This window comes from Thalassophryne amazonica, chromosome 8 (assembly GCF_902500255.1).
Source record: "Thalassophryne amazonica chromosome 8, fThaAma1.1, whole genome shotgun sequence".
Taxonomy (NCBI): domain Eukaryota; kingdom Metazoa; phylum Chordata; class Actinopteri; order Batrachoidiformes; family Batrachoididae; genus Thalassophryne; species Thalassophryne amazonica.
Window position 1 is genome coordinate 3,162,919 of NC_047110.1, and position 15,012 is coordinate 3,177,930.

Genomic DNA, 15,012 nt, shown 5'->3' on the forward strand with positions numbered 1-15,012 from the left:
AATGGGAGGCAGAGCCTTCAGCTTTCAGGCTCCTCTCCTGTGGAACCAGCTCCCAATTCAGATCAGGGAGACAGACACCCTTATAGTTAGGGCTGGATCAGGTGACCCTGAACCATCCCTTAGTTATGCTGCTATAGACGTAGACTGTTGGGGGGGTTCCCATGATGCACTGTTTCTTTCTCTTTTTGCTCTGTATGCACCACTCTGCATTTAATCATTAGTGATCGATCTCTGCTCCCCTCCACAGCATGTCTTTTTCCTGGTTCTCTCCCTCAGCCCCAACCAGTCCCAGCAGAAGACTGCCCCTCCCTGAGCCTGGTTCTGCTGGAGGTTTCTTCCTGTTAAAAGGGAGTTTTTCCTTCCCACTGTAGCCAAGTGCTTGCTCACAGGGGGTCGTTTTGACCGTTGGGGTTTTACATAATTATTGTATGGCCTTGCCTTGCAATATAAAGCGCCTTGGGGCAACTGTTTGTTGTGATTTGGCGCTATATAAAAAAATTGATTGATTGATTGATATTAAGCAAATATGTAGGACTGCTTTTTTACATTTGCGCAATATCTCTAAAATTAGAAAGGTCTTGTCTCAGAGTGATGCTGAAAAACTAATTCATGCATTTATTTCCTCTAGGCTGGACTATTGTAATTCATTATTATCAGGTTGTCCTAAAAGTTCCCTGAAAAGCCTTCAGTTAATTCAAAATGCTGCAGCTAGAGTACTGACGGGGACTAGAAGGAGAGAGCATATCTCACCCATATTGGCCTCTCTTCATTGGCTTCCTGTTAATTCTAGAATAGAATTTAAATTTCTTTTTCTTACTTATAAGGTTTTGAATAATCAGGTCCCGTCTTATCTTAGGGACTTCATAGTACCATATCACCCCAATAGAGCGCTTGGCTCTCAGACTGCAGGCTTACTTGTAGTTCCTAGGGTTTGTAAGAGTAGAATGGGAGGCAGAGCCTTCAGCTTTCAGGCTCCTCTCCTCTGGAACCAGCTCCCAATTCGGATCAGGGAGACAGACACCCTCTCTACTTTTAAAATTAGGCTTAAAACTTTCCTTTTTGCTAAAGCTTATAGTTAGGGCTGAATCAGGTGACCCTGAACCATCCCTTAGTTATGCTGCTATAGACTTAGACTGCTGGGGGGTTCCCATGATGCACTGTTTCTTTCTCTTTTTGCCCTGTATGCACCACTCTGCATTTAATCATTAGTGATCGATCTCTGCTCTCTTCCACAGCATGTATTTTTTCTGATTCTCTCCCCTCAGCCCCAACCAGTCCCAGCAGAAGACTGCCCCTCCCTGAACCTGGTTCTGCTGGAGGTTTCTTCCTGTTAAAAGGGAGTTTTTTCCTTCCCACTGTTGCCAGGTGCTTGCTCACAGGGGTGTTGGGAAAGTGTAGTGACATGGACCCACAACAGGGGGCGTAAATGAACCGACAATAGAGGGAGTTAAATTTGAACACTTTACTGTTGTGAATGTCACAACCACACACAGCAGATTATAGAATAAATACAAGTCAATGGATAAAGGTGTCGTGTGGGCAGGCTCGACGATAGGAGACATCCGTCTGGAGAAGAACCGGAACCACACGATTTCCACCGCCACCGAACCCGAAGGATACTGGACCGCCAGGTCTCGAGTCCCCCAGGTGGCCACCGTCTCAGCGTGTCGGATCTGGTACTGCTGGCGAAGAGCAAAGACAGTCAAGTGTGGGTGTGTGTACACCCAGTAACAACAACGGTGGGAATTCCACCTCCACCTCTAACACACACTCGTGCAGCGTCTGAGTAACCACTTATCTGGTGGGAAGTAGAACGAAACAGTCGCGGCCTACGCCGGTCCTCTGGGTAGACAGCTGCAACAAAGTAGCTCTTGAAATCACTTATTATAATATGCAGGCAGAGAAAGTTACCTCCAAAGAAGTACGATATCTCGGCGACGTGGTGGAGGTGTCATCCTGCTTTTATCCGGGGTGAAGTGCAGATGATCGGTGACAGCTGTCATAGTTGATGAGTGACAGCTGTCACCTCGGCTGTCCCTGTAAGGCGGCAGCGCCCCCTCGTGCCTGAAGCCCGCTCTTCAGGCAGGGCGCCCTCTGGTGGTGGGCCAGCAGTACCTCCTCTTCTGGCGGCCCACACAAGGGGGTCGTTTTGACCGTTGGGGTTTTTCTGTAATTATTGTATGGCTTTTGCCGTACAATATAAAGCGCCTTGGGGCAACTGTTTGTTGTGATTTGGTGCTATATAAATAAAATTAATTGAAAAAATTGAAATATGGACAGTAACTGCTGCTCCTGAATGCTGGTGTTTGCTCTTAGTCTAGAGGGGTTAACATGTTCACTGTCTGACCTGGTCTGGATTTAAATACTCTCAGAGGCTGACCCAAGAGCATCCTTCAGTACACTGACCCAGAGGACACAGGACGCAGCCCTGTTAACTGCTGTTAACCACAGTGCCTTTCATGTCTTCATGGAAGGACATGATGATGCTTGGGGCCTGAGTGGACATCCAGTACCATCTTGTGATTTTGTCAATGCACTGATTTTATGCTGTGAGGAAGAACATCTCTGTGCGCTGATTACTGGGTCCAAGAATAAAAACCCTGTCAGCAGTCACAGCGCAGCGTCCAGGGCTCCAGGACAAACGCACGTCCTGGAAAAGACAGAATTACCAGTTCTGCAAATGAGAGGTGCAGTCTACTTCCCATAATGCACCTGTAAACAGTTTGCACTGTTTACAGGTGCATTATGGGAGGGAATGTCTGCAGTGGACTGACACAGCTCCATACCTGTGCCACCACACTCCAGCTCCAGGACCTGGGGGAGAGTTCCCCTGGACAGACACCGTCCCCGCTCCACATCCCCGGGAGGGACTCTGAGTAGAGCTGCTTCTTCTCATCAAAAGGAGCCAGTTGGTGTTGTTCAGGCATCTGGTGAGGATGCCCCTTGGTCATCTCCATAGGGAGGTCTTCCAGGCATGTTCAACGGGGTGGAGCCCCTGTGGAAGACCCAGAACATGCTGAAGGGATTATTTGTGCCAGCTGGCTTGTGAACACCTTGGGATCTGGCAGGAAGAATTACAGGACTTGGCTGAGGATAAGAACTGAATGAATGAACTAGAGCACCGCGTTCGTAGAGCACAAACCACCAACACTAGTTTCCAGTTCCACAGTTTTTTTACCTTGGAAAAATGTTTCAAGGTCAAAGTCCTGTTCGAAGTGACTTTTGATAAACTAAATTAGATGTGATCACATGTCAGCAGGATGTATTTAGTTCATGCACTTGAATCAAAGGTTTGTTGGTGTTGTCAGGTTTTTTCAACTTTTGGGGTTTTTGAATTCTTTTTCAGATAGTTTTCTCAGAACATTGGTTCTGTGCACAATGTGTCGTTGCTTTTTGTCACTTGGTTTCCGACTGATAACTGGAAGACAAACAAGCATAAAATTGGAAGCGCCATCCAGTTTTGGTGGTGAAGGTAAATCCATAAGAGAAAAATGAGAGTGACTGAGGCACCTTTGATTGAGATAAAAAATATACATTAAATGGGGTTTTTCAATGTTAAATATAAATGGCCACAAAATCTGTAATCTGGATCAAACTTTGTCAGTTGATACCATTCTACATAACGCTCTCAAATATGAAAGGAATTTTATGTTAAAGTATGAGGATTTTTTTCAGTCTTCCAAGATTTTTTCCTGACTTTGACCTCTGAGCTATGACCTTGAAAATTCCATCAGTTCTTGCCTATCAGGATATGAATCCTCTGTAAAAATGTCATGATGACATATGAAAAATTGTGGGCTCCAGGCTGTTCACAGACAGACAAAGAAACAAACAAACAGAAAGACAAACAGACAGGCAAACAAACAAACAAACAAACAGACAGGCAAACAAACAAACAAACAGACAGGCAAACAAACAAACAAACTGGAGTGAAAACTTCATTGTCAGAGGTAATGAATGAATAAATGGATGTTCATTCATCTCATCTGTCAGACTGGAGGTGTCCACATAAACTGTTCATTGATATTAAATCAGTGAAAACAGGCATCGACCTCAAACCACGGCGCTGGCTAACAGGCCGATATAGAACCTATGTGTGTATAACACACTCCTTCAGCTCACTGTCCTGCCAAACAAGGATTTTCAGGCCAGAAAACAGATCAAATGGAGCCGTCTGTGTCCCATGTGCCTTCTGGCAATCATCAGCTGACATTTCCAATCTTTTAAAGGCGTTCGTTCTGTATCTGTCTTTCAGGCTGCAGCTGATTGATGACCTGTCCTATGAAGATGTGAAGAAGTGTTACCGCGGCTCGGTGAGTGTTATTGTGCGTGCGGCTCTGAAGTTGTTTTCAGACGTCCAGACTTTACAAAAGACCGGCAGGAGGTCTTCCAGGTTGTTTCCTTAAACCTCAGCAGGCATTTCCAGCATCGGTCCTGTCTCCATGGTAACACACTTGGGCGTTTGGCTTGTTGAGCGCACAATCGACCACAGACACAAATCATCACAATGTCGACGTGTTTCAACCTAAAGATAACCAACGTGGGGAAAAGAGCTTCAGAACAGCCAAAAGAGGGGAAACTAACACCACCATCATTGTCATTATCATCATCATCATTATCATCACCATCCTTTTCATCATTATCATCATCATCATCACCATCATGATCATCATCATCAACATCACCATCAACATCATCATCATCAACATCATCATCATTATCACCATCATGATCATCATTATCATCCTTATCATCATTATCATCATCACCATCATCATCATCATTATGATCCTTATCATTATCATCATTATCATCATCACCTTCATTATCATCATCAACATTATCATCATCAACATCATTATCATCATCATCATTATCATTATCATCATTACCATCATTACTTTGGGAGGCAGAGCCTTCAGCTTTCAGGCTCCTCTCCTGTGGAACCAGCTCCCAATTCAGATCAGGGAGACAGACACCCTCTCTACTTTTAAGATTAGGCTTAAAACTTTCCTTTTTGCTAAAGCTTATAATTAGGGCTGGATCAGGTGACCCTGAACCATCCCTTAGTTATGCTGCTATAGACGTAGACTGCTGGGGGGTTCCCATGATGCACTGTTTCTTTCTCTTTTTGCTCTGTATGCACCACTCTGCATTTAATCATTAGTGATCGATCTCTGCTCCCCTCCACAGCATGTCTTTTTCCTGATTCTCTCCCTCAGCCCCAACCAGTCCCAGCAGAAGACTGCCCCTCCCTGAGCCTGGTTCTGCTGGAGGTTTCTTCCTGTTAAAAGGGAGTTTTTCCTTCCCACTGTCGCCAAGTGCTTGCTCACAGGGGGTTGTTTTGACCGTTGGGGTTTTTACGTAATTATTGTATGGCCTTGCCTTACAATATAAAGCGCCTTGGGGCAACTGTTTGTTGTGATTTGGCGCTATATAAATAAAATGATTTGATTTGATTATCGCCATCACTATCATTATCATCATCACCATCATTATCATCATAACCATCATCATTACCATTATCACCATCATTATCTTCATTATCATCACCACCATCCTCACTATCATCATCATTATCATCATCACTACCATTATCAACATCACTATCATTATCGTCATCATCATCACCATCATTATCATCACCACCATCATCACTATTATCACCATCACCATCATTATCATCATTATCATCATCACTACCATTATCACCATCACTATCATTACATCATTATCACCATCACTATCATTACATCATTATCATCATCACTACCATTATTGCCAGCACTGTCATTATCATCATGATCATCATCACCATCATTATCATCCTTATCATCCTTATCATCATCACTACCATTATCACCATCACTATCATTACATCATTATCATCATCACTACCATTATTAAGCTAATTCATGCATTTATTTCCTCTAGGCTGGACTATTGTAATTCATTATTATCAGGTTGTCCTTGGGGCAACTGTTTGTTGCGATTTGGCGCTATATAAAAAAATTGATTGATTGATTGATTATTGCCAGCACTGTCATTATCATCATGATCATCATCACCATCATTATCATCATTATCGTGATCATAAGGTGCATACATTGCACGATAAAAACAATATAAACACACCACATAAAAAAATCTAAACATGACACAACAAACAACAGTATAACAAACACCCTCTGCCCCCACTTTTGCACATATCCCATAACCATGGAGCCATCACACACTTCCTGCCACCTTATGCCGTCTTATTTACAAGTTTGATAGATGTAAGCACAAATTACGTTTTTAAATGGTTCAATTTTCATTGAGGAATTCTATATCACCTACCAGAAGGTCAAAGTTCATATTCTTTATAGATGATATATGAGGAGTTGGTCAGGATCTTCTCAGCTCGCTTGAGAACAGCCTGGTCATATAAAGACTGCAGGTCCTGGTTCTCCTTCTGTCCCAACACCTTCGTATCAGAGTGGATCTGACGACTTTAGTTGCACAGTGAGGTTACCAAACCACACTAATGTTCTAACCTTATCAAGCTCTCCAGGACAGCCTGGTAGAATATAAACATGATTCTTTGGTCCACACCAAAACTGTGAGTCTGCGTAAAAAAAATAGTTTCTGCTGAATTTGAGAGCGCTAACTGAAAAGTTAACTTTTATAACACTAAACCAATAAACTCCTAAAAAAATTTGCATAAGTTACAGGTAACTGCTAACTTTCAGTGTTGACTTGGCACACTGTCAGCGACTTTTAGCACTTATTAAAACAATTATTAAAACAATGAAAATTACTGACTCAAAATATTATAACAATGAATATTACTGACTCAAATGATTATTAAAACAACAAATATTACTGACTCAAATGATTATTAAAACAACTAATATTACTGACTCAAATGATTATTAAAACAACTAATATTACTGACTCAAATGATTATTAAAACAATGATTTTCATTAACTGAAATGATTATTAAAACAAGAAATATTACTGACTGAAATGATTATTAAAACAAGTATTACTGACTCAAATGATTATTAAAACAACTAATATTACTGACTCAAATGATTATTAAAACAATGATTTTTATTAACTGAAATGATTATTAAAACAAGAAATATTACTGACTGAAATGATTATTAAAACAAGTATTACTGACTCAAATGATTATTAAAACAAGTATTACGAACTCAAATGATTATTAAAACAATGATTTTTGCTTACTCAAATGATGATTAAAACATCAAATATTACTGACTCAAATAATTATTAAAACAATGATTTTTACTTACTCAAATGATGATTAAAAAAACAAATATTACTGACTCAAATGATTATTAAAACAATGATTTTTACTGACTCAAATGATGATTAAAACATCAAATATTACTGACTCAAATAATTATTAAAACAATGATTTTTACTTACTCAAATGATCATTAAAAAAACAAATATTACGAACTCAAATGATTATTAAAACAATGATTTTTACTTACTCAAATGATTATTAAAACAACAAATATTACTGACTCAAATAATTATTAAAACAGTGATTATTTCTGACTCAAATGATTATTAAAACACTGATTTTTTTCTGACTCAAATGATTATTAAAACCGTGACTATTTCTGACTCAAATGATTATTAAAACACTGATTATTTCTGACTCAAATGATTTTTAAAATAACGAATATTTCTGACTCAAATGATTATTAAAACACTGATTATTTCTGACTCAAATGATTTTTAAAATAATGAATATTTCTGACTCAAATGATTATTAAAACACTGATTATTTCTGACTCAAATGATTATTAAAATAATGATTTTTACTTACTCAAATGATTATTAAAATAGCGAATATTTCTCACTCAAATGATTATTAAAACACAGATTATTTCTGACTCAAATGATTAAAATAACGAATATTTCTCACTCAAATGATTATTAAAACACTGATTATTTCTGACTCAAATGATTATTAAAATAACAAATATTTCTGACTCAATGATTATTAAAACACTGATTATTTCTGACTCAAATGATTTTTAAAATAACGAATATTTCTGACTCAAATGATTATTAAAACACTGATTATTTCTGACTCAAATGATTATTAAAATAACGAATATTTCTGACTCAAATGATTATTAAAACACTGATTATTTCTGACTCAAATGATTTTTAAAATAACGAATATTTCTGACTCAAATGAGTATTAAAACACTGATTATTTCTGACTCAAATGATTATTAAAATAACGAATATTTCTGACTCAAATGATTATTAAAACACTGATTATTTCTGACTCAAATGATTTTTAAAATAACGAATATTTCTGACTCAAATGATTATTAAAACACTGATTATTTCTGACTCAAATGATTATTAAAATAACGAATATTTCTGACTCAAATGATTATTAAAACACTGATTATTTCTGACTCAAATGATTATTAAAATAAATATTTCTGACTCAAATGATTATTAAAACACTGATTATTTCTGACTCAAATGATTTTTAAAACAACAAATATTTCTGACTCAAATGATTTTTAAAATAATGAATATTTGACTCAAATAATTATTAAAACACTGATTATTTCTGACTGAAATGAATTTTAAAATAACAGATATTTCTGACTCAAATAAATAATGAATATTTCTGACTCAAATGATTTTTAAAATAATGAATATTTCTGACTCAAATAATTATTAAAACACTGATTATTTCTGACTGAAATGAATTTTAAAATAACATATTTCTGACTCAAATAAATAATGAATATTTCTGACTCAAATGATTTCATTAATGATCAGGTGTTTATGTTCAGGGGAGAAGCTCATCAGCAAACCCACCTGCTGGTTGTAAGTAAAACCTCTACTGTCTTGGCCCTCGTCCCCTGCCGTCCGAGTGGTTGGACCGTGTCTCACTTTAAATAGGATGGATTAATGCAGAGGACAGATTTTGTTGTATGTTTGTAAATGTTCACTGGCAACAAAGACTCTGTTCTTTTGAACACGTCACCATTTGTCTCAGTAGATATATTTCTAAAAGTGTTGCTGACATGAACTTTTCACCAGATGTCGGTACCAACCCAAATAATCTACATATACAAAGAAATAAAAACCAATAAGTCCAGAAATTATGTCTAATAAAATGGAATTACATGGAGAAAAAGCACTGAACACTTTTATACTTGGTACAAAAGCTTTTGTTGGTAATGAAGCTTCAAGGTGGCTCATGTGTGGAGAAACTAGTCACATGCATTGATCAGGTGTGATTTTGGTCCATTCTTCCACACAAACAGTCTTCAGATTTTGAAGGTTCTGTGGACCTCTTCTATGAACTCTGACCTTTAGTTCTTTCCATTGATTTTCTATTGGATTCAGGTCAGCTGATTGGCTGGACCATTCGAGCAGCTTTATTTTCAATCCTCATCTGTGTGTTTGGGGTCATTGTCTCGCTGAAATGTCCACCCTCGTTTCATCTTCATCATCCTGGTAGATTTTTATCAAAAATGTCTCTGTACATTTTTCTGGTCATCCTTCCTTCAGTTATCTGAAGTTTGTCGTCTGCTGACAATCAGCCCCACACCGTGATGTTCCACCTGTTGCTGTGGTGTTTTTGAGCTGAAGTTCAGTGACATTTATGGTGTGTACGATGGCATCCACAGAGTTCAATTCTGGTCTTATCTGTCCAGACTGTCGTCTCTCAGTATTTCACAGGTTTGTCTAAATGTTGTGCAGCAAACTTTAAACGAGCTTCAGCATATGTTTTCTTCATCAGTGGAGTCTTGTGTGGTGAGCGTGCTCACAGGTCGTTACTTATTGTTTTCTTTGAAACAGTTGTTCAGTTGCTCTCCACAAGTGGTCCTTGGCTCTTGGACAACTCTTCTGATAATTTGTGGCTAGTTTATAGTGAAATGATCTTCTTTCCACTTTCAGATTATGGCCCAACACTGCTCACTGGAACATTATCTATCTCTCTCTCTCTCTCTCTCTCTCTCTCTCTCTCTCTCTCTCTCTACTTCTTCTTCTTTGTCTTTCGGCTGTTCCCGTTAGGGGTCGCCACAGCAGATCAATCGTTTCCATCTCACCCTGTCCTCTGTATCTTCCTCTGTCACACCAACCACCTGCATGTCCTCTCTCAGAACATCCATGAACCTCCTCTTTGGTCTCAATCTTCTCCTCCTGCCTGGTGGCTCCATCCTCAGCATCCTTCTCCCTATATACCCTGAGTCCCTCCTCTGCACATGTCCAAACCATCTCAATCTCGCCTCTCTGACTTTGTCTCCAAACCGTCCCACCTGAGCTGTCCCTCTGATATGTTCATTCCTAATCTTGTCCATTCTTGTCACTCCCAAAGAGAATCTCAACATCTCCAGCTCTGCCTCCTGTCTTTTTGTTAGTGCCACTGTCTCTAAACCGTCCAACATAGCTGGTCTCACTACTGTTTTGTAAACTTTCCCCTTCACTCTTGCTGATATTCTTCGGTCACAAATCACTCCTGCCACCTTTCTCCACCCACTCCACCCTGCCTGCACTCTCTTCTTCACCTCTCTACCACACTCTCCATTACTTTGAACAGTTGACCCCAAATATTTAAATTCATCTACTTTCACCACTTCTACTCCTTGTAACTGCACTATTCCACTGGGCTCCCTCTCATTCACACACATGTACTCAGTCTTGCTTCTACTGACTTTCATTCTCCTTCTCTCCAAAGCATATCTCCACTTCTCCAGACTAGACTCAACTTGCTCTCTACTCTCACTACAGATCACAATGTCATCTGCAAACATCATAGTCCATGGGGACTCCTGTCTGATCTCATCTGTCAACCTGTCCATCACCACTGCAAACAAGAAAGGACTCCGAGCTGATCCTTGGTGTAATCCCACCTCCACCTTGAATGAGTCTGTCATTCCGACTGCGCATCTCACCGCTGTCACACTATTCTTGTACATGTCCTGCACTACCCTAACGTACTTCTCTGCCACTCCAGACTTCCTCATACAATGCCACAACTCTTCTCTTGGCACCCTATCATAAGCTTTTTCTAAGTCCACAAACACACAATGTAACTCTTTCTGTCCTTCTCTGTACTTTTCCAACAGTATTCTCAGAGCAAACATTGCATCTGTAGTGCTCTTTCTCGGCATGAAACGATATTGCTGCTCAGAGATCTTCACCTGTTTTCTAAGCCTAGCTTCTACTACTCTTTCCCATAACTTCACGCTGTGGCTGATCAACTTTATGCCTCTGTAGTTACTGCAGCTCTGCACATCACCCTTGTTCTTGAAAATAGGAACCAGCACACTTCGTCTCCACTCCTCAGGCATCCTCTCACTTTCCAAGATTTTATTAAACAATCTGGTTAGAACCTCTACTGCCATCTCTCCTAGACATTTCCATGCCTCCATTGGAATGTCATCTGGACCAACTGCCTTTCCACTCTTCATCCTCTTCATAGCAGCCCTCACGTCTTCCTTGCTAATCTCTTGTACTTCCTGATTTACTCTCACCACATCATCCAGCCTTTTCTCTCGCTAAATTTCTTTATTCATCAACTCTTCAAAATATTCCCTCCACCTTCTCAGCACACACTCCTCACTTGTCAGCACATTACCATGTGCATCTTTTACCACCCTAACCTGCTGCACATCCTTTCCAGCTCTGTCCCTTTGTCTGGCCAATCGGTACAAGTCCTTTTCTCCTTCCTTACTATTCAACTTCTTGTACAGCTCGCAATATGCGTTTTCCTTTGCTTTTGCCACTTCTCTTCTCGCCTTACGCCGCATCTCCTTGTACTCCTGTCTACTTTCTTCATCTCTCTGACTATCCCAAAACTTTTTCGCCAACCTCTTTCTCCTTATGCTTTCCTGGACCTCTTCATTCCACCACCAAGTTTCCTTGTCTTCCTTCCACTGTCCAGATGTCATACCCAGTACTGCCCTAGCTGTCTCCCTCACCACATCTGCAGTACTTTTCCAGTTGTCCAAAATTGCTTCCCCTCCAACTAGTGCTTCTCTCACCTGCTCGCTAAATTTCACACAACAGTCTTCCTCCTTCAGCTTCCACCATCTGATCCTTTGTTGAGCTCTCACTCTCTTCTTCTTTACCTCTAAAGTCATCCTACAAACAACCATCCTATGCTGTCTAGTGACACTCTCTCCTGCTACCACCTTACAGTCTGATTTCTTTTAGCTTGCATCTCCTATAAAGAATGTAGTCCACCTGTGTGCACCTTCCTCCACTCTTATATGTTACCCTGTGCTCCTCCCTTTTCTTAAAGTAGGTATTCACCACAGCCATTTCCATCCTTTTTGCAAAATCAACTACCGTCTGTCCTTCCCCATTCCTATCATTGATACCATATCTACCCATTACTTCCTCATCACCTCTGTTCCCTTCACCAACATGCCCATTGACGTCTGCTCCTATCACCACTCTTTCATGCTTGGGCACACTCTCCACCACCTCATCTAACACACTCCAGAAATCTTCTTTCTCCTTCATCTCACAACCTACCTGTGGGGCATATGCACTGATGATATTCATCATCACCCCTTCAATTTCCGACTTCACACTCATCACCCTGTCAGACACTCGCTTAACCTCCAACACACTTGTGTATATATATATGTATATATATATATATATATATATATACAACCCCTGGCAAAAATTATGGAATCACCGGCCTCGGAGGATGTTCATTCAGTTGTTTAATTTTGTAGAAAAAAAGCAGATCACAGACATGACACAAAACTAAAGTCATTTCAAATGGCAACTTTCTGGCTTTAAGAAACACTATAAGAAATCAGGAAAAAAAATTGTGGCAGTCAGTAACGGTTACTTTTTTAGACCAAGCAGAGGGAAAAAAATGTGGAATCATGAAAAACAAAAGAACGCTCCAACACATCACTAGTATTTTGTTGCACCACCTCTGGCTTTTATAACAGCTTGCAGTCTCTGAGGCATGGACTTAATGAGTGACAAACAGTACTCTTCATCAATCTGGCTCCAACTTTCTCTGATTGCTGTTGCCAGCTCAGCTTTGCAGGTTGGAGCCTTGTTATGGACCATTTTCGTCAACTTCAATTGGATTAAGATCCGGACTATTTGCAGGTTATGACACTGACCCTATGTGTCTTTTTGCAAGGAATGTTTTCACAGTTTTTGCCCTATGGCAAGATGCATTATCATCTTGAAAAATGATTTCATCATCCCCAAACATCCTTTCAATTGATGGGATAAGAAAAGTGTCCAAAATATCAATGTAAACTTGTGCATGTATTGATGATGTAATGACAGCCATCTCCCCAGTGCCTTTACCTGACATGCAGCCCCATATCATCAATGACTGTGGAAATTTACATGTTCTCTTCAGGCAGTCATCTTTATAAATCTCATTGGAACAGCACCAAACAAAAGTTCCAGCATCATCACCTTGCCCAATGCAGATTCGAGATTCATCACTGAGTATGACTTTCATCCAGTCATCCACAGTCCATGATTGCTTTTCTTTAGCCCATTGTAACCTTGTTTTTTTTCTGTTTAGGTGTTAATGATGGCTTTCGTTTAGCTTTTCTGTATGTAAATCCCATTTCCTTTAGGCGGTTTCTTACAGTTCGGTCACAGACGTTGACTCCAGTTTCCTCCCATTTGTTCCTCATTTGTTTTGTTGTGCATTTTCGATTTTTGAGACATATTGCTTTAAGTTTTCTGTCTTGACGCTTTGATGTCTTCCTTGGTCTACCAGTATGTTTGCCTTTAACAACCTTCCCATGTTTGTATTTGGTCCACAGTTTAGACACAGCTGACTGTGAACAACCAACATCTTTTGCAACATTGCGTGATGATTTACCCTCTTTTAAGAGTTTGATAATCCTCTCCTTTGTTTCAATTGACATCTCTCATGTTGGAGCCATGATTCATGTCAGTCCACTTGGTGCAACAGCTCTCCAAGGTGTGATCACTCCTTTTTAGATGCAGACTAACGAACAGATCTGATTTGATGCAGGTGTTAGTTTTGGGGATGAAAATTTACAGGGTGATTCCATCATTTATTCCTCAGAATTGAGTGAGTCCATATTTTTTCCCTCTGCTTGGTCTAAAAAAGTAACTGTTACTGACTGCCACAATTTTTTTTTTCCTGATTTCTTATAGTGTTTCTTAAAGCCAGAAAGTTGCCATTTGAAATGACTTTAGTTTTGTGTCATGTCTGTGATCTGCTTTTTTTCTACAAAATTAAACAACTGAATGAACATCCTCCGAGCCCGGTGATTCCATAATTATTGCCAGGGGTTGTGTATACGTGGTCTATTAGATAATAAACTGACCCTTTTATTTATTTTTTTAAATATATGGATTTGAATGACGTGCGATTACACCAATCATGCTTGAATCCTCGTGCGCATGCGTGAGTTTTTTCACGCGTGTCGGTGACGTCATTTCCCTGTGGGCAGGCCTTGAGTGAGATGTGGTCCTGCCCTCTCGGCTGAATTCCTTTGTTTCACACGCTGCTCGAGACGGCGCGCGTTTGCTTTATCAACATTTTTTCCCGGACCTGTGACGAATATCCGAGTGACACTATTCGAGAAATGAAGCTGGTTTTCGGTGACAGTTTAACGGCTGATGAGAGATTATGGGGTTGTTTCTGTCCGCTGTAAGGACTTCCCACAGAGCGGGACGTCGTGCAGCGCTTTTCCAGGCACCGTCGTCGGCCTGTTTCGACCTGAAACATCCTAATTTAAGGCTTAATTCCCCCAGGACATCGTGAGAGAACAGAGAGATTCAGAAGAGCCGGCATGAGGACTTTATGCGGACATTCCACTGTTTAAGGACATTTTTAATTGAAAGACGTGCGCGCAAATTCGCCGAGTCATTTCCGTGACGATTCGACAATCTGTGTGCGCAGCGACAGGAAATAACACCTCCGTGGTTGAAAAACCATTTGCAAAAATTCAGGCGGCTTTTGATGGCTTTCAACAAGT

General features: G+C 40.0%; 1 protein-coding gene across 2 annotated transcripts in view; it reads left to right on the plus strand.

The window, feature by feature from the left end:
- The window catches only part of LOC117515209 (GRAM domain-containing protein 2A), a 143,099-nt gene that overhangs the window by 68,122 nt on the left and 59,965 nt on the right, over nt 1-15,012 (plus strand). For both annotated transcript variants that reach the window (XM_034175684.1, XM_034175685.1), the window contains exon 3: nt 4,256-4,313. In XM_034175684.1, the coding sequence (XP_034031575.1) occupies nt 4,256-4,313 (58 nt within the window). The remainder of the gene's footprint in view (nt 1-4,255; nt 4,314-15,012) is intronic.